This window comes from Trichomycterus rosablanca, chromosome 4 (genome assembly GCF_030014385.1).
Source record: "Trichomycterus rosablanca isolate fTriRos1 chromosome 4, fTriRos1.hap1, whole genome shotgun sequence".
Taxonomy (NCBI): Eukaryota; Metazoa; Chordata; class Actinopteri; order Siluriformes; family Trichomycteridae; genus Trichomycterus; species Trichomycterus rosablanca.
In genome coordinates, this window is record NC_085991.1 from 43856580 (window position 1) to 43878301 (window position 21722).

At 39.9% G+C, this 21722-nt stretch overlaps 1 protein-coding gene across 1 annotated transcript; it reads right to left on the reverse strand.

Moving 5' to 3' along the window:
• Positions 1–446: 446 nt before the first annotated feature.
• Positions 447–19805, reverse strand: rin1b (Ras and Rab interactor 1b). Its single transcript, XM_062993378.1, has 10 exons — positions 19680–19805; positions 19177–19285; positions 17594–17666; positions 16768–16859; positions 14810–15177; positions 13819–14314; positions 6270–6575; positions 3730–3861; positions 3343–3509; positions 447–960 (listed from the first exon to the last, which is right to left on the reverse strand). The coding sequence occupies exons 1-10, from the start codon at positions 19803–19805 to the stop codon at positions 652–654; spliced, it is 2178 nt and encodes a 725-aa protein (XP_062849448.1). The 3' UTR covers positions 447–651.
• Positions 19806–21722: the final 1917 nt, after the last annotated feature.

Genomic DNA, 21722 nt, shown 5'->3' on the forward strand with positions numbered 1-21722 from the left:
ACAATAATTTATGTAACAACTGTGAGTTGGTTGGTTGGAGGGTGAATATTTTTAAGGCATTTTATACAATGCAGAAGCCTCTTATACATATAAATATATATAAATATTGCAGTACAACAGTCCAGTTTTACAGATTCAAAATATACCAGCGACAACCTTGAAGCACTGGAAAGCAATGTACAAGATCAGAAGATCTTTCCCTATATATTAAAGCACTACAATACAGTGAAAAGAGCCTTACACTTACTGACCCTGTAGAATACTAACACTTGGGGCATCTCAGATGCATACAATTAAATGTACATAATATACATAATAATATCTATTTATAGAGCCATCACCCCGTTAAAAAACATTGTTTTTAAAGGAATCTAATCAACACTTTGGTATTAAAGTTTAGCACGCAGAAACTCTTGGCAAACACTAACAACGAGCGTGTAGCAGGAATTTTAAAAGAAGATTTTTGGTCCCTTTACTGGCAAATATCGCTTGAAGCATTATTGCCAAATACAGTTTTCTGTTTCCACTTTCCAGTTTTAGCTCAGGCGAAAATGAACTAAGATGCCACCCCCACACACATACCACACATTCATCCCACATCGCTGTGGAACTAAGCAATTATTTTCCAAAAGAACCGATACAATCAAGTCCCTACTCCTCACACGCAGACTCCTCAAGATCAACAGCACCACCTCTGGTGAGCCGGCGCATCTTACTGAAGTCGTGATCTTTTCGGAGGTAGGACAGAGTAGATGTGGTGAGCTCATGAGCCTGCATTTGTAGAGGAACAGGATGCATCTCCCCTCCGTTCCTCCAGAACAGGCAGTAATGCTGTGAATCGTTCACGCCGAACACCTCCGCACAGGTTCGGGTCAGCGCCTCCACGGTCTCCCCAAACTTCCAGTGGAGGGTTCGGGCTGCACTACACTCTGTGTTCTGGAACAGCACACGCACAAACTTCTGCACACACACACACACACACACACACACACACACACACAGTCAGTAAAAATTAGAGATCTGTTACCTCTGTAGAGGATTGGTGATTATCATATGTGTGAAACATGCATGTGCTCAGAAAAAAACTGTTATTCTGATCTTATTTGTAATGAAAGCTTGAGAGAAGATGGTAAATTGTATCAAAAGATAACACCCAAACTGTCCTCCTTTAAAAAAATAACAGACAAGGCCAGGGTGAAAAGCACCTTGACACAAAACAGTGTTTCATTAACCAAGTCTTGGAGTTTGTATGCTGTTCTCTCACATACTGTACACAGAGTGTGCATTATACAGTGTCAGTTGGGGAAGTAGTTTTAAATAAATATATTTACACAAGCCAAGAAGTGTTAATAGTTTACTTTTGTCAATTAACAACATGGGAACTAGCCACAAATCCTCTGTGGATGTTGGCTGGCTCAAATCCTTCTGTATCATCATGTAATGCCAGACAGACTGAGTGATGTTAGGATCAAGTCTCTTTGAAGGCCATATAATCACTTCCAGAACTTCTGGTTCTTCTTTACACTGAAGATAGTTCTTAATGGCATTGGCTGTATGTCAGAGCCAGTCAGACTCTCTGATGGTGATTCATGATGGATAAGTGTCTTGTGTACATTTTTTTACTTATTTATTTATTTATTTATTTAAAGCTGAATAAATGTATTTGTAAGTAGCTTTCTAGCTTGTTTAATACATTTTACACCCGAGTTACTGAATTAGATTGTATTAACTGCATATTGATGATAGCTATGTGAAATATGTGATATTTGGGAATCTAGTCTGTTACCAAGTGTACATTTTTCAAGAAAATATTTTGGTCCAATGTAATCTTTAATTTACAGATAACATGCAAGCTAAGTATAAGGTTGAGCAGTTAAAATAAATAACCTTTGATAAAAACTACAAACTGCACTGTAGCACATAATGAAATCTCTGTTTGTAAAAGTAAACAATAGTGAATTTAATCTAAATGATGTGACCTATAAGACAGGATCCCAGAACCTCCACTTTCAGGTCTTGGTTTGTGTAAATAATTTGAGACAAATTTTTCTGATTTGAATAAAACTATTCCAATATTGGGTGAATAATAAAAAAACTATGTGCATGGCTTATTTCAGTGCTGTTCCAAGCCAATTTTGTCAGTGACCTGAGGCGTTAAATCTTGCTAAGTGAATAGCAAATGGCATTGCTAGAATAGGCTGTTAATAACAGTCATAAGGCAGCTTACTCAGGTCATTTTAATTTAAGAGCTAAATTCATTACTGTTGCCCACAGAATGCAGCATATATACTTCTAGAGCATAGTCACTGACAAAACACTTATGTTATTACACTCATATCTGGTAGGGTTGAATTACGTGCAGCTTTGCTTAAAATCAATATTGGTTGTATTTTAGTGAAGTAACTGCAGGTGACTCATCAAGGCTCAGTGTTACACTTGATTTGCTGTATTTATGTTTACTTAAGCTTAGGTTGTACCCGAGACCACCTGATCTTGATTTAAACAGGACCAGGGTTAGTTATATATACATTTAATAAACGCTTCCAAAAGGACTTTTTTGTGATAATGCTCTCAGTGAGACTCAGTGAGACTCAGTAGATGAAAAGAAGTGGTCAGATGAGTGTCAGCAGAAGCAGATGAGGTAACAATTGGGGAATTTGATATGACTAGATTTGGAGGAAAATACAATTTCTGAATGTTGATGCTTTGCTCATGGTTGTAATGTTACTGTTCTACATTACCTCCACATTCTGTACATGTTTTTGTTAAATAAAGTTTAAAGACTTGAACTTGACATTGAACTCAGTGCTGTATTAAAGAAGTTGGGTTCTATTAAATGTAAAATCATTGACTAATGGCAGTCAGTTATCACTCAATAACATTTGGGAAAATTTGCATCCCTAGCACCAACACTAGCTCTGGCATTGCAACCTCAGTTTTTACTGTATGGATGGCTGAGTTACTGATCAAGTGGGTTTAGCATGAATTGGTAAAGGCCATGAATGTTTCTTTTTTAGCTACAAGCACATCTTACTTAAAATACATTTCAGTGCCTTTGAACCGGAGGAGAGATGAGTAGGTGTTAGGGCCATGGTAGAGCACAACAGTTCACTGAATGTTTAAAAACAACTGAAAGGAGAGCCAAATCATGAATCCAGCAGAATAAAAGAATGAAAAGATAGAGGTTAATCAGAATGCAAGAATGTACAGAACACGCTGACAACTGCTGAAAAGACATTGTGAATAGGAATTATTTAGGCTTTGTGTATATAAGCTGGACTGGCAGGCACGCTCACAGATCATCAAAACGTGTATGTGGGTTTGGTGTGTGTGTATTTTAACCTGGTTCTGGTGGCTCTCTTTCTGGAGCTTGGCTTCTTGAGCTCGTCTTCTGCTCCACTCTTTCAAGTTCTCTTGAGCTCCGTTGGTTAAACCGCCGGGGCATGGGGTACCGGGCTGGCTCTGGATTAGGCACAGGCTGGCATAGACGCTTGTCAAGTAGTATCCTCCTGAACAGAATATGCATTTGAAGTTATATTATAATTCTGGTTTTTCATTTGGTTCTGTCTTGTATTCATTCTTCCATTTATTCTATCTATTAATGGAATACATGTTGTGTTTTGGTGCCTGATTTTCGAGGATTACAAGCAACAAAGTGGGAAATCTAGATTGGTCATTACTGCATAGCAGGGCCTAACACACACAGTTTTACTCATTTACAGATATTACCTTCTCCTGACAGCCACGATGACTCCAGCAGCTCCATCATATACTCTGTCTCCAAAAGCAATTGTGGGATGTTACACTGAACTACTGCATAGGCCAGTGCAGGCAAGAAGTCCTCTGAGCTGAATTCCTGATCTGAAAATCAGGAAATTACAGGTCAGAAAAATAAATAATCAGATATAGTGCCCCCCATGGATGATAGAATCCTTGGTAAATAAAAACAAAACCAGCATCATACCACAATCATATCTTTAAAATATTTTTCTCAAATCTATGTGGGCCACAAGTATTGATATCCCTTCATCCCTTCATTCCAGTCGTACAGCCTCTATTTGCTAAGACAACAGCTAAAATGTAAATGTAATGCAATGTAATATCTTCTCCTGGATCTAAATCCATTCCTCCACAGATAATCTCTTAAGATTCCTAGGTCTACATTTGTGGACTCTGCACTTCAGCTCACCCAGCAGGTTTTCAATAAGTTTTAGGTTAGGGGACCAGGACGATCATAGCAAAAGCTGGATTTTGTTTACCAGATTTCACAGACAGTGACAGTCACAGATAGTATTGTCTAAACTTTTTAGGAAGAGTTGGAGTAGAAGAATATTTAACTTTTGCATAAAATAAGCATAGGTATTACATCTCATAAAAATGCATAGTGTTCAGGAATAAAACTCTATATGTCAAACATTACAGCAAAGAAATGCTTCTTTATCAACTTTAAATACTTAAATGTTTATAAAAGTCAAGGTATAACATTTACCCTTAAACAGCAAAGCATTCTGTTGTCATAATTATAAACATTAGCATGGTGCTACGTAAGTTCTGTGGGGCTATTAGCCCACAGAAACATAAGCATAACATATGGCCTAGCAAAATTCAACCACATAAAAAAGCAGAAGCGATAGATCAGATAGAGAACACAGAACTCGGTAGCCATCTAGTCCAGCTACTCGATCCACAAGCAAGTGACAAAATTATATATATTATAGCACACTATGGGTGTTTTCGAAAAGCTAGGGAGCTCTCTATATAGACAGCATTTTACGTCATCCTACGCACGTTCCCGAGAAGGAGGCTGTTCGAAATCCTAGATGCCTTAATATGCTGTCTAGTTAGGCATCTTAAAATTTCAATGTTATTTTATTAGAACGAGTGAGCATCGGAAGCGTCCTTAATGATCAAGGCAATCCCAGCATTCAGTGCGGCAGCTCTTGTCTCACTGAAAAATAAAAAAAACATGGCTGACGGTGCGGAGAAACGAAGTTATTTTCAAATGTAAATAAATTATTATTGATTTTTAACTTGTATAAACTTGCACAAGTGTAATTTATTTGCAAGTTCGGGCTTGTCAGTGAATGTAACCATTTTCGGAACACGAAGGGAGATGTTAGGTGACATGCTAGTGCGCTGTGCCACCCCATCCCATTGGTTTGAATGGCAAGAACTGTTAGCTTAGTAAGCTAAAACCGATGGAATCGCTGTCTAAGTAGCGCGTTCGAATAACCTGACTTATAAGTCATTGACTTATTCGAATCCTCTCTACTGAGGCAGCTGCCTATGTAGGCAGTAAGACAGCAAGGCAGCTCACTAGGTGTTTGAACACACCCTATGTTATACTATATTACACTGCACTATACTATTCCATACTATACTATACTACACTGCACTATACTATACCTTACTCTACTGTACTATACTATACAATACTATACTGTACTATGGTATACTATACCTTACTGTACTGTACTATTCTGTGCTATACTACACTATACCATACTACAGTGGTCCCTCGCTACTTCGCGGTTCGCTTTTCGCGGACTTGCTGTTTCGCGGGTTTTCACTTAAATATCATTTCCATCGTCTTGTTGGCATTCATCGTCATCAATCTACTGAACCTCTAGGACGTATCTTCTTCAATGGTGAGTACCCATATCAAATTTTAAAAATTACGTATCTAGGTTTAAGAGTTTAAAACACTTTTAGTGTACAGTATGTATGAACATTTAAGGAGTGTTTTAAAAGAAACAGGTACAGTGGGAAAGGTTATTAAGGGAATGGGAAAGTGTTATGTAGTGTATAAGTGAGTGGGGAGGGTTTATAAAAACTTAAAATAGTGTATAACTACTAAAATAATGTATAAATATTAAAATAGATATAGCGTCGCTACTTTGCGGATTTTCACTTATCGCGGGTAGTCCTGGAACGTAACACCCGCGATAAGTGAGGGATCACTGTATACCACACAACACTATGGTATAGTACTGTATACTATAATATACTACACTACACTATACTACACTATGAAGGCTACTAAAGCAATATTTGGATGGCTACATTTTCTGAACATGTTCCAGACACAGAAATGCACGGCCTGTAAAATAACTTACAATATTCTGACAGGATTACAATTTGTTATCCTCCTCCACAGGTAAAATAAATACTGCTTGTATAAAGCCTCCAGAATAAAAACGATACAACTACAAAAACTGACCAAAAACAGCAGTATTCCATCATGATTTCACACCAACACACCAACTCACCAGGTTGTGCCCCCATTGTCTTGTAAACACTCTTGCACACCTGCAGCAGAAGCAGCACTTTGTCTATGGGCGAGTGGCTTCGCTGCATCAGGACCAGCTTTTTCTTTGCTCTCTCCACACCTTGAGCATCTAGTACTCCCACTCGTACACCGAGATGCTGTAGCGTCCCCTCCTGGCAGGCCTGCAGGCTGTTAGTGAACTTTTGCAGAGAGCCATCCTGTGTGTGAATGGAGAGCAGTGTTTGGCTCAGCTGGAGCTTCAGTGGCTTCAGTACACAACCAAACAGAGCTTTCTCCAGGGCTAGCTCTACACAGGGCAAAACAAAAAACAAAAGAGTTAAAGTGCTTAGTTTGTCCACTAAAATCACAAAAAATGTCAAACACATGTGATTTAAATTAGCAGGTAATAGCCATCAAAAGAAGAATGTTAAATTATGTCATGATAAAAATGCATATAATTTGTCTAATATTTTTTGATTCTCTTGATATTTCTTGAGACAAAACACGAACTTAAATATATGGGCAGGTTCTGACATTTCTGACCCAAACCAATTATACAGAAGTAAAAACCTGGGCGGCACTGTCGTCTCACAGCAAGAAGGTCCTGGGTTCGATTCTCAGATGGGGCAGTTCGGGTCCTTTCTGTGCGGAGTTTGCATGTTCTCCCCGTGTCCGTGTGGGTTTCCTCCGGGTGCTCTGGTTTCCTCCCACAGTCCAAAAACATGCAGCCAGGCTAATTGGAGACTCTGAATTGTCCTATAGTTACCTAGCCGCTAGGAAGCATAAACCAGTGCATTGTAGTGCCGGTCCCAAGCCCGGATAAATAGGGAGGGTTGTGTCAGGAAGGGCATCGGGCGTAAAAACTGTGCCAAATCAATAATGCGGATCATGATCCCTGGTGAACCCTAATGGGAGCAGCCGAGGAAATAGAGAAAGAAAGTAAAAACCTGAATCAGAAAGTAAATAAACATTTCAGTTTATTTCCATCAACTGCTTAATCATGGTCAGGGTTACAGCAGGTCCGGTTCCACCGGTAAACACTAGGAATATTCTGAATATAGTGCTTATCCATTACAGCCCTTCAGCCACCCCCCAGACATAGCCAATCATGTCTGTGTAGATGCCCGGTCAGCCAATAGCACCACTAATATTCAAACCCAGATGTCAGCAGTGGTGGGCTAGTGTAACAGACCACTGCACCACTCAAGCACCTGTAAATAAACATATCAAGTGCCACCGCTTTCAGACATGGTGGCTGCATGCCTTAATAAGCCAAAAAATCTAAAGTAACAGTTTTAGTCACATGTTTGATGTTTTTAATTGCATGTGAGGCAAAGAATGTGTGAAGGACATTGACAAAGACATGAAAGCTTGACCCTACAGTGAGGGTATGCAAAGGCTCTTTTATGGTGTGGTATGAATTTGCTGGCATGGTCTCCTTAAAGAGAGAAGCCCTAAGTTCTGACTCTGACGTCTTCCATATTGCCAATGACATACAAAATAAAGATAGCATGTAATGTGTTTGGAAACCCATCCCTCATACAAGCACGATGACCATTTGCAGCATCCATGAGGAACATGTCAACCTCCCTCCCACCCTCCCTCAGGCACAGCCATTTGTTCTGGCTGGACGCCTGGTCAGGTCAGTAGCACAGCTGATATTTGAACTCGAGAGCTCTAGATTTCAGCAGTGTGTGGGCTAGCATGTTAGACCCTTCGGGCTTCCTCATAGCCCTGCATTTGCACATTTTAATTAGGACATAAATAGAACAGAATAATAAATCGTTTAATGTAAGGAACAGTTTTAAACAGCGTGCACTGTGTGGGTGTGAAGTGGCCATTATGGCTGATCTTGACTGTGAAAAATATAAAAAGTAATTAACAAATATTGTTAGATAGACGAATGGATGGATGCATGCATATTTCAGTTAACAGTACAATAGCACCACTCCCACAACCGTTAGTGTTGTTTTGGCACCAGGCCTGTGAATGCATGAATGTACACCGATCAGGCATCCTTGTTTCTACACTTACTGTCCATTTTATCAGCTCCACTTACCATATGGAAGCACTTTGTAGTTCTACAATTACTGACTGGAGTCCATCTGTTTCTCTAGCATGCTTTCACCTTGTTCTTCAATGGTCAGGACCCCCACAGGACCACCACAGAGCAGGTATTATTTGGATGGTGGATGATTCTCAGCACTGCAGTGACACTGACATGGTGGTGGTGAGTTAGTGTGTGTTGTGCTGTTATGAGTGGATCAGACACAGCAGCGCTGCTGGAGTTATTAAACACCTCACTGTCACTGCTGGACTGAGAATAGTCCACCAACCAAAAATATCCAGCCAGCAGTGCTGCAATGAAGGTCTAGAAGATGACCAACTCAAACAGCAGCAATAGATGAGCGATCGTCTCTGACTTTACATCTACAAGGTGGACCAACTAGGAGTGTCTAATAGAGTGGACAGTGAGTGGACACGGTATTTAAAAACTCCAGCAGCGCTGCTGTGTCTGATCCACTCATACCAGCACAACACACGCTAACACACCACCACCATGTCAGTGTCACTGCAGTGCTGAGAATGATCCACTACCCAAATAATACCTGCCCTGTGGGGGTCCTGACCATTGAAGAACAGGGTAAAAGCAGGCTAAAAAGGTATGTAGAAAAACAGATGGACTACAGTCAGTAATTGTAGAACTACAAAGTGCTTCTATAGGGTAAGTGGAGCTGATAAAATGGACAGTGTGTGTAGAAACATGGAGATGGTTTTAATGTTATGGCTGATCGGTGTATGTGCATTTGAGATGGGACTTTGGGGGTTATATAGGAGGAAGGATCTGAATTTGGGTGTAATGTTTTTTCAGTGCTGTAAATCTGAATGAAGTAATTAATTATCCACCTGTTCAGCTGGTTTTTATTACTCTATATATCAGAGGTACAAATTAAATTATAAACTAAAGTAGAAAAGTATTAATTTAAGAAATACTTGCAGGAAAATAAGTGAACACAATTATGTGTAAAACAAATGACCAAGTGATCTTATCGTTTTTATTTTGCAGCTTTTCTTTCTCCTCAGATCTTAAACACTCACACACACACACACAAGACCCACACACAGTTTTTACCAAAGAGTGTGCGTGGGATTGTGATATGTGCTTATGATAAATGAGAGGCATAAAATGCAAATACATCCACCAACACAGTGCTGCTAATGCAACACCCAGCAACCCCGCTTCCCAAACTCTGATATGTTGAAATATTTTTACCCTTCTCTGCTCAGCCACATGCAGTTATTCTCTCATCTTACAGTCATTTATGCATATAAACATAAGCCTGCACACGTATACATACAGGGTTGTGCAGAACTAGGCTAAAAACTCCTGATCTGAATGTATTTAGTAATGTATTTAATCACTAAACATATACTGTAACATTAAATACATTTAGAAAAGGCTCATACAGGACAGTTTAAATTAACAATTTAGCAGGTATTTTAAATAAAGAGTGTATGGTAAAGCTTGGGCACCCCTAGTAATATTATATATTTTGCTGATTTTAAAATACAACCCCAAATCAAAAAAAGTTGGGACAATATGGAAAATGCAAATAAAAGCTGAGTCTGAGTCTTTGATGAGCAAAGATGATCAGAGGATCTCCAGATTGTCAACAAATGTGTGAGAAAATGATTGAAATGTTTAAAAACAATGTACCTCAAAGAAAGATTGGAAGGGATTTGCATATTTCTCCTTCTACAGTGTATAATATCATTAAAAGATTCAAGGAATCGGGAGGAATTTCAGTGCGTAAAGGCCAAGGGCGCAAGCTTAAGCTGAACGCCACTCAACAATATCTGATATAACCACATGGGTGAGGGATTACTTTGGCAAACCTTTGTCAAGCACCACAATACAGAGTTACATGCACAAATGCCACTTAAAACTTTACTATGCAAAAAAAAAAAGCCTTATGTTAACCATGTCCAGAAGTGTTAAATGCACTCAGTGAAAATGTGTATTGTGGTCAGATGAATCAGAATTCCAGGTCTTTTTTGGAAAAAAATGGACACCGTGTGCTCCGGACCAAAAACAAAAAGGACCATCCAGACTGTTATCAGCAACAAGTCCAAAAGCCAGGGTCTGTCATGGTATGGGGTCGTGTCAGTGCCCTTGGCAAAGGTCATTAACACTTCTGTGATGGCAGCATTAATGCAGAAAAGTACATTGAGATCTTAGAGCAACACATGCTGCCTTCAAGACGCCATCTTTTCCAGGGACGTCCATGCATTTTACAACAAGACAATGTAAACCACATGCTGCACACATTACAAAGGCATGGCTGCGGAAGAAGAGGGTACGGGTAATGGACTGGCCTGTCCCAAATACAGAATTTGAGGAGAATTTTGAAACGAAAAATGAAACAACGACAACCCTGTACTGTTGTACATCCTAAGACGTGTTTGCAGGAAGAATCAAAATAAAAGCTGAAACACTAAATCACTTGGTCTCCTCGGTGCCAGAATATCTTTTAAGTTTGGTGAAAAGGAATGGCAACATTACTAAGTGGTAAATGCTTTACTGTCCCAACTTTTTTGGAATGTGTTGCAGGCCTGAAATGCAGGAATGGATGTTTATTAATAAATGAAATGATGTTGAGCAGACAAAACATGAAATATCTCAGGTTCATCCTGTCTGCAATGAAATAAAAGTGAAAGTAAATGTATGAACCTCTGTGTTTTTTATTAACTGCATTTTCCATGCTGTCCTAACTTTTTCTGATTTGGGGTTGTATTATAAAAACATCTTTCTTTTCTTTTTACTTTTTAAAACAGTGGTTCAAAGGGAGAGTAAGTTTTTTGTTTTCTTTGCCCTTTGGGGCGGCACGGTGGCTAAGTAAGTAGCAATCTCGTCTTACAGCAAGAAGGTCCTGGGTTCGATCTCCAGGTGGGGCGTTCCGGGTCCTTTCTGTGTGGAGTTTGCATGTTCTCCTCATGTCTGTGTGGGTTTCCTCGGAGTGCTCCGGTTTCCTCCCACAGTCCAAAGACATGCAAGTGAGGTGAATTGGAGATACTAAATTGTCCATGACTGTGTTCGATATAACTTTGTGTGAACTAATGAATCTTGTGTAATGAGTAACTACCGTTCCTGTCATGAATGTAACCAAAAGTGTAAAAACATGACGTTAAAATACTAACAAACAAACAAACAAACTTTGTCCTTTGCTTAGTTCCTGAATGTAATGTCCAGGAGGGGAAAAAAGCTACTGTCAGTTACTGTATTCATAATTTTAGCTTTGCAGAGTCAGACACCATACACTGTACCTGGAAAACTATTACATAAAGGTTAATGTATTAGTGGGAACAGACCCAGATTTATAAAAGCCAACTTAATATCTTATAAAGGCTTAGTTCAGTCTAATGGTAGTGATTGAAAGGAGTAGCGTTCCAAACTGCTTATTAGTATTTGGGGAGTTATATCATTAATGTTTTAATTATTGTATTAATGTATTCATGTATTAATTCATGTATGACTAATGCTTATTAGCCACATATCTCAGTAATAGCATTTTGATTTCTGAATAAAGTTAAATTATTTCTTTAACTTAATAGCAATGTTTCAATCCCTCATTTGTGTAAAATCTAAATTAATTTGGCTTATAAAAAAGACAACATCCAGAAAAGGTTATCTATGTAGTGTCAGCCTACTAAAGCAGTCAAATGTTGATTGCTTGATAATAGAATTAAATATTCCTAAAAAACACAGTTAAATTAAGTCGGTGACATCAGTTATCATTCAGTTTACGGCCAATGTGCTTTTACTCTGGTAAGTATTTCAAGTATAAGAAATGGTTGCATGTGTTGTAGAGTTACTTGTAGATTAGCTGACAACATTTTAAAAAGCTTGCTGAATACTGTTTAGTACAATTGGTCTACTAGATAGTATGACATATTGGTTCACCTCTAACAGTGCTGGAAAAGGACCATCCAGACTGTTATCAGCAACAAGTCCAAAAGCCAGGGTCTGTCATGGTATGGGATTGTGTCAGTGCCCTTGGCAAAGATTATTTACACTTCTGTGATGGTAGCATTAATGCAGAAAAGTACACTGAGATCTTAAAACAACATCTGCTGCCTTCAAGACTTCATCTTTTCCAGGGATGTCCATGCATTTTTCAACAAGACAATGCGAAACCACATGCTGCACACATTACAAAGGCATGGCTGCGGAAAGAGAAGGTACGGGTAGTGGACTGGCCTGCCTGCAGTCCTGACCTGTCCCCAATAGAGAATGTGTGGAGAATTTTGAAACGAAAAATGTGACAACGACGACCCTATACTGCACATCTTAAGAAGTGTTTACAGGAAGAATGAGACAAAATAAAACCTCCAACAGTGCTGTTACACTGTATAACAGATACAGGTACAATACCAGTGTTGTTGTTACATAGCATGTACTGTATGGTTTGGGACATAGCTGAGTAGTCACTGTGAACATTCATAAAGGAAAAACAAGCCTGTTGTTGCCATGAATATGAACTGTGAACAAAGTGTAAATATTAAAATAAAAAAGCCAGTTAATCATGTAGTCATGTGTTAGATGTGCAGGTGCAGAAAATGTATTAAGTGCAATGAAAATGGGGGAACGCTTATGTTAAGCAAAAACTATTCAGTTAAACCGAAACTTAACCTCAGCCCTAATGTCTAGCTCAACAAGACTAACAGGCTAGCTGTGATTTGACCTCTAATCTCTGTTAAAGAATAATATACACCGATCAACCATAACATTAAAACCACCTCCTTGTTTCTACACTCACTGTCCATTTTATCAGCTCCACTTACCATATAGAAGCACTTTGTAGTTCTACAATTACTGTGTTGTGCTGGTATGATTGGATCAGACACAGCAGCACTGATGGAGTTTTTAAACACATCACTGTGACTGCTAGACTGAGAATAGTACACCAACCAAAAATATATCCAGCCAACAGCACACCGTGGGCCCGTGTCCTGTGACCACTGATGAAGGTCTAGAGGATGAACAACTCAAACAGCAGCAATAGATAAGCGATCGTCTCTGACTTTATATCTACATGATGGACCAACTAGGTAGGAGTGTCTAATAGAGTGGACAGTGAGTGAACACGGTATTTAAAAACTCCAGCAGCGCTGCTGTGTCTGATTTACTCATACCAGCACAACACACACTAACACACCACCACCATGTCATTGTCACTGCAGTGCTGAGAATCACCCACCTTCTAAATAATACCTACTTTCTGGTGGTCCTGACCATTGAAGAACAGCATGAAAAGGGGCTAACAAAGCATGCAGAGAAACAGATGGACTACAGTCAGTAATTGTAGAACTACAAAGTGTTTCTATATGGTAAGTGGAGCTGATAAAAGGGACAGTGAGTGTAGAAACAAGGAGGTGGTTTTAATGTTATGGCAGATCGGTGTATATATAATTTTTATTACCCGCATTATACAGTTTACTTAACTTTCAGCCATGATACAAATTAGGACAAACACAAAAAATGCTCTAACCTTTCTCATTTTCAGGCACCAGTGTTTCAATAGGAGGTTCCAGCTCTCCAGCAGCAAGCAGGAGACTCTTAGCTTGGGACAGGAACCTCCTCATTTCCTGAAGCAGTTCCATGGATGAGCTCCAAACTGAGCTTTTCAAATCTTCTTTGTGCTTTTGCAAGAACTCCTGGACCAAGGCGCCAAAGACAGAGCGCCTGTCTCGGGATAGCTCATCAACAAGTCTGGCCACACGACGCTCTGGAGCGAAAACACAAACGAATGCAGCACTCATGCGACGTAAAGTGGAGGCAGGGTTGGCGGCAGGGAAACGGGTGCCCCGTGTGAGGGGAGGCCACTGCAGGGCTGGATCCGGCTGAGAATCCTCCTCTTCCAGGCTGCTGAAGGAGCTGTTGCTGTCCAGTTCGGCAAGTGAGGGAGCATGATGCCGCTCCAGTGCCAAGCAGAGACCCTCATCATGAGGTACATCCTGTTTTTCTGACGGGACGGCCGATGAAGACTGAAATAGCAAAAATCAAGTAAGTAGTGTAGCAATAAATGAATGTGACAGGTTATATACTTTGATACTTCTTTTACACCTGTGCTACGATGGATTTGCATGTGAGGCTCATCCACTTTCTGCACAGGCACCTCGGTCTGCTAACCAGGGTCCTTGCTCAGTGTTTGAAAACCCCACCCAATTAGTCCGGTCATTTCCCACCCAGCAGACATGGTGGCCAATTTTTGTCTGCTGCAGGAATTAGCCAATTGTGCCCGCTACATGGCACCTAGCTGACCGGTAGCAGAGCCGGGACTCAAACCGGGGTGTTCAGAATCTCGGCTCTAGTGTGCTAGCGGAATATCCCGCTGTGCCACCTGGGTGCCTAGAAGGTACTATTTTAACACCTACACACAAAACAAGTAAGATACAGTGAGATAAGCGCTTAACCACTGGACTGTAGACCTTCAACCACACAATTATAGCAAACACAGACGTGCACACATACAAACTCACTGGAGGCACCACTCCCAGCATTTGCTCATCTTCTTCTTGCGAGTTAGGAGCCAGAGCAGGGGTCCTTTTGAGCACGCCGAGTCCCCCTCCCCTCCGTGTCGTCCTCTCATTGGTCCTTAATATTTCGGAGTCACCCTGGCTCCACTCTGAGTCTCCAGGAGCCAGACAGAAGGAGGCCTCGGTCGACACACGCACTCGCAGGCTGCGCTTCAATCTGTGGCGCTTGTGTGAAGCCACTCGACTGGGCTGAGTCGGCTGCAGGAAGAGAGGGTTGATGAAGCAGGGTGATCGAAGTGCGGATGATCGACTAACAGAAACAGCCGGAGGGCCGTTAGGTGGGCCCGGGCAGGGCTGCGAACTCCAAAATTCTGAAAAAACAAAAATGATAGAATATGTATTTAAAATTTATAGTGTAAGACTTAAAACATAGATATTATGCTCCTTCTATAATATTGACTATTTACTACTTCTACTGTATTCAACTGCTTTTGCTTGTATGTTAATAACTACTTCACAATTAGCCTTAATAATTTAGTCATAAGATACACCGATCAGCCATAACATTAAAACCACCTCCTTGTTTCTACACTCACTGTCCATTTTATCAGCTCCACTTACCATATAGAAGCACTTTGTAGTTCTACAATTACTGACTGTAGTCCATCTGTTTCTTTACATACTTTTTTAGCCTGCTTTCACCCTGTACTTCAAAGGTCAGGACCCCCACAGGACCACCACAGAGCAGGTATTATTTAGGTGGTGGATCATTCTCAGCACTGCAGTTACAATGACATGGTGGTGGTGTGTTAGTGTGTGTTGTGCTGGTATGAGTGGATCAGACACAGCAGTGCTGCTGGAGTTTTTAAATACAGTGTCCACTCACTGTCCACTCTATTAGACACTCCTACCTAGTTGGTCCACATTGTAGATATAAAGTCAGAGGTAATCGCTCATCTATTGCTGCTGTTTGAGTTGGTCATCTTCTAGACCTTCATCAGTGGTGACAGGACGCTACCCACGGGGCGCTGTTGGCTGGATGTTTTTGGTTGGTGGACTATTCTCAGTCCAGCAGTGACAGTGAGGTGTGTTGTATCAACTTATACCAGCACAACACACACTAACACACCACCACCATGACACTACTGTGCTGAGAATGACCCACCACCCAAATAATACCTACTCTGTGGTGGTCCTGGGAGAGTCCTGACTATTGAAGAACAGCATGAAAGGGGGCTAACAAAGCATGCAGAGAAACAGATGGACTACAGTCAGTAATTGTAGAACTACAAAGTGCTTCTATATGGTAAGTGAAGCCGATAAAATGGACAATGTGTGTAGAAACGAGAAGGTGGTTTTAATGTTATGGCTGATCAGTGTATATTGTATTGTATTGTACTGTATTGTATTGTATTGTATTTTATTCTATTGTAATCTATTCTATTCTACTCTATTAAGTCCTAGTATAGTGTACTGCATTATATTACATTGTATTGTTTATTTAGTTCTATTTTGTACTTTTCTATTTTTGTTAACTCCTTTATTCTATTCCATACTGTTTTATGTACTGAACTCTTCTATGTGTAGAACTGTATACACTTCTATTCTGTTCTATCTATTCCTATTCAATTGTATTCTATTTTATTCTGTTCTGGTTTGTCCTAGTATATTGTATTGCATTATTATTATTTTTTAAATGCAATGTTTGCATATTTCCTTGTCCTCCCTATCTAGTTTTGTACAATTTTCCATTTGCAATCTCCTTTGTTGCATCAGCCCCCCACACTGCAGCAAGGTACAGTATGTATACAGCAGGTAAACCTGTTACAGTTATGCAATGTAATAGACTGACTTTCTACTCCTGACTTGCAGTTTATTGTACATAGAGTTGTATTCAATACTGGTATATTGTGTTGTTTTAAAATTACTTTAATATAATCTGTGTGTAAACACAATCTTACCCAAACCTAGGTGTGAGATGGTCTCTAGCTGTGTATGGTTTGTGGTTTGAGCAATAACCTCAGGAAGTTCAAGTGGAAAAGGTAACACATCCCTACAGAACAGAAACACAGCATTTGTCAGCAACAGTGCACTATAATATACACAGATCAGGCATAACATTATGACCACTGACAGGTGAAGGGAATAACACTGATTATATCCTCATCACAGCACCTGTTAGTGGGTGGGATATATTAGGCTGCAAGAGAACATTTTATCCTTAAAGTTGATGTGTTAGAAGCAGGAAAAATGGGCACGCGTAAGGACTGGAGCGAGTTTGACAAGGGCCAAATTGTGATGGCTAGACAACTGTGTCAGAACATCTCCAAAACTGCAGCTCTTGTGGGGTGTTCCTGGTCTGCAGTGGTCAGTATCTATCAAAAGTGGTCCAAGGAAGGAACAGTGGTAAATCGGTGACAGGGACATGGGCGTGCATCACAGACAGTGCATCACAGTTGCAGGGCTGATTTGGCAGCAAAAGGGGGGCCAACACAATATCAACAAGGTGGTCATAATGTTATTCCTGGTCGATGTATGTGTGTTTTTTCAACTTACAACAAATACTGTCTGTCAGCGAATATACAGTCAAAACATTTAACAAATAGAGCTCTGATTCCCAATATTTTGTCATTTTAAATATACTGTAGGACTAATTAAATACTTTGCTTGTGAGATTAATAGGTAAAAGCATAGAAAAATTCTGCTGATATTTTCTCATGTTTACGAGTTATGACAGAGCTTTCTGTTGAGAGAGAAAAAGAGAAAGAGAGAGAGAGTTTGTGTTACCTGCTGATGCAGTAGAAGGCCACTAATCTGCAAAGATCAGGAAAACTCAAGGCAGAGCTCTCCAAAGAAAACGCTACAGAAATAAAAGAGTACAGAAATAAATCAGCTCCATTCACAGGAAGTAGGAGTCAGTGGACAGTGGAAAACATTCATTCATTCGTTGTCTGTTTTACCACCCCTTTATCCTATTCAGGGTCACAATGGGTACAATTCACTGGGCAAAAGGTAGGAAACACCCCAGACAGGTCGCCAGTCCATCTCAGGGCAAACACACCCACACACACACATTCACACCTAGCACAATGTCTTTGGGCTGTGGGAGGAAACCGGAGCACCCGGAGGAAACTCACACAGACACGGGGAGAACATGCAAACTCCACACAATAAAAACCTGAGAATCAAACCCAGGACCTTCTTTCTGTAAGGCAACAGTGAAGATAACCACCACTTATAGCCGGAAATTACTCATCATTTTCCTCAGAGCTGTGGGCATCAAGTACCAAATGGCTATTTTGAATTGTATGTTTGAAGTGGACAAATGATGTGGTGTGATTCACTCTAGCATAATAATTTACCATCTGTATCTTTAATTATTTGACGTAAAACAGTCTTTGAAAACAATATTAAATGCATATATTACTTTGAGTGTTACTGTCCGCATTTTCAGAGCTTTAATCCCTACTTACAAAAAGGAACAGATATTTAATCCTGCAATGGGGCAAATAGGGCAAATACTACAAGTACTTCATGGTGCACAGAGATGTGAAAGATGAGTCAAAAGTCAAATGGTAAAGTGAGCAAAAGCATGTGTGGTGTACACCAAGAAAATAATAAAAGCCTTAGACAGTGCTTTCCACCATTAACAAAACCACAACTGAGAAAATATTCATTCATTCATTCACTGTCTGTTTTACTACTGCTTTATCCTGGAATGTTGTGGAATAGATGCATTTTTTCAGACTTTTGGCCCCCACTGTATATATTATCACAAAGTAGTGTTTTATTTAACTAAAAGTGTTGATGTTTGTTTATGACTTTATTTGGTCTGTATGAAATTATAATTAGTAAAATAATCTTTCTTTACAGTCAATAAAATCAGTATCATATCGGGAGGCATGGTAGCTCAGTGGGTAGCACTGTCACCTCACAGCAAGAGGGTCCTGGGTTCGATCCCCCAGGTGGGGAGGTCTGGGTCCTTTCTGTGTGGAGTTTGCATGTTCTCCCCATGTCTGCATGGGTCTCCTCCCACAGTCCAAAAACATGCAGTCGGGGTGATTGGAGATACAAAATTGACCATGAATGTTGTGGAATTAATGCATTTTTTTATTTTCAGATTTTTGTCCCTCACTGTATACATTACAATAAAAGTGCCTGTGTTTGACATTAACTTGTGAACTGATGAATCTTGTGTAGTGAATAACTACCTGTTCTGTCATGAATGTAACCAAAGTGTGTAAAACATGACGTTAAAATCCTAATAAATAAGTAAACAGTATTATTCTCTGTGACAAAGTCTGTATCAGTAAGGCTGTAATGTGTGTGTGAGTGTGTGTGTGTGTGTATGTGTGTGTGTAAACACTCACTGGAGTCCTCCTCACGAATGGGGTACTGAGCAACACACACATTGGTTTCCTGAACTGTCACACAGAGAACCTTCTTCTGAGTGGATGAACACTTACACACCAAAAAAGTCTGCAGAGAGACGCAGTTCATAAAAATGTATTCGGGTTGTTTATTTTTAAAGAAGATTTACTGTATAAAGAAGCTACACATATGCAACATTTCTATTCCTGTATAATTCAGTTCTGAGTTTGCAAAACATTCATTTTTACAAGCTAATAAGCTGTAAAAAGTGAGATTATGTGGACTTGATCATGGGGAAAATCTTCTATCAAATGGCAAAATTAGTCTAAACACAAAGGACTAGACATTTATAAGACAATACTTTTAATTTTACAGTTTTCATTATTAAAAAGTTACCAATTTGTGTGCCAGCCAGTACACTGTTAGCTGTCATCTATGATTGTCTATGATTGTTCATACTACAGCAAATTGATCCAATTAGTGATTTCAGTGATTGTCTTACCCCAACTAGCTCTCTCTGAAGTATGCAACGGGCAGATTCAGGATTAATTGAAAGTTGAAGCCAGATAGAATGTGTGAGAAGGAGGCGGTCCAGAACACTCAGACTCCTCTGAAGACCGTCATCCATCTGTAGAAGAGAGAAAATGTAACACACATCTACCACAAACAATATACAAACAATTAAGTTATACAGTTTAATATGCATTAATTGTCTGGTTTACCACTGATTTATCCTATTCCGGGTCCCGGTGGGTACAATTCACCAGATGAAAGGGAGGAAACACCCTGGATAGGTTGCTACTTTATCAGAAGACAAACATTCATCACATTCTTGTCTAGGGCAATTTTCCTATCAAGTATCTCCAATTAACATTGTGCCCCCCTAATTTATAATGTGTTGATAGACAATAGGTCACTTTATTGATTCCAGAGGGTCAACTGGTGTATACAATCACAGTCCCAAAAATTATACTTTCTTCATTAGTCCAGCCAAAAAACTATTGTATTTCTACCATAAATGAAGTCACTCAACCAAGAAATGTTTGGTGTCCAAAAACTGCTTTGCATTTTGCAAATTTTGTTAGCATTAATAAATCATTGCACTCGTTTATGTGGTTTCCAACACCACATTTCTGTGATCTGCATTATTAAATCTTTACTCTTTTAAAATTTTTCTGAAGCGCAATAACACAGTACTTACAGGGTTCTTTTCTCATCCTTAAATTCAAAAGCTTCTGTTTCTTGTCTTGGGGGCTTAGTAAGTATTGTCACTGTCTTAGGACCCCCAAAATACTGTTGCTGTCCTGAAGCACTTAAGCTCCTGCGCATATCCTGAGGCCCACAAAATTGGATTTTTAAAGCCCCCAAGCTCCCGCTCCCATTTTGTATCATACAAACTTCTACCTTTTATTGTGGAAACGACCTCACAAGACAAAGACAGTTGTATCACTGTGTTAAATCACCTTTCCTATTAATGCCATTTTTGATGGTTTGGTAACTGAGGAGACTTATTGTTGCAGTTCTGCAAATGGAATTCTTGCCAATTCCTGCTTGATAGAAGACCTTAGCTGATCAGGATATCTTATAATTAGCATACATTTTCAGCAGATGACAGCAAACACTTTCTGTGAAGCCACACTGTCATGGTGCATGCAGAATGAGACCTGGTGTGGTATTCCATGGATCATAACCATGGACCTCCTGGGAAAGGACGTCGCCTTGATGGTGCATATGTCTATCCAAAATCACAATATACACCTCTGAGTTAATGGTACCTCCACACATAGGCAAGTCCTTCACGCCATGAGCACTGATGCACCCCAATCCCAAGACAGATGCTGGCTTTTGAACCTTTTGCTGATAACTAAAGCCCTACCTAATTCACAGCCATGAAAATCACATCACGAACTGTAAAATAAGCCTTTTCCTATATAATATGCAATTTGTTGTAAAATTCAATAAGTTTATTAAAATCAATACACACAATAAGTAAAAACAGGGTTTAGAAAATATGCAATTTTACTTTACTGACAAAAATCGTTTAATAAGTGATTAAATATCTGTACACACCCTTAGCCTAATACTTGGTTGATGCACCTTTGGCAGCAATTACAGCTTCAAGGCATCTTGGGACAGAAGCTATGAGCTTGGCACACTTGTTTCTGGACATTTTTGCCCCTTTCTCTTGGCATATCCTTGCATGCTCCGTCTGGTTGGATGGGGTGCATCGGTACACAGCCATTTTCAGCTCCATCCACAGATGTTTGATTGGATTCAGGTCTGGGCTCTGGCTGGGCCACTCAAGGACATTTACAGACATTCTCCGAAGCCACTGCTTTGTTCTCTTGGCTGTGTGCTTTGGGTCGTTGTCATGTTGGCTGTAAACCTTCTCCCCAGTCTGAGGCCCAGAGCGCTCTGGAGCAGGTTTTCTTCCAGGATCTCGGTGTACTTAGCTGCATCTTTCCCTCTATCAGGACTAGTCATCCCGTTCCAGCTACTGAAAAACATCCCCACATCATGATGCTCCCATTGTCATGCTTCACTG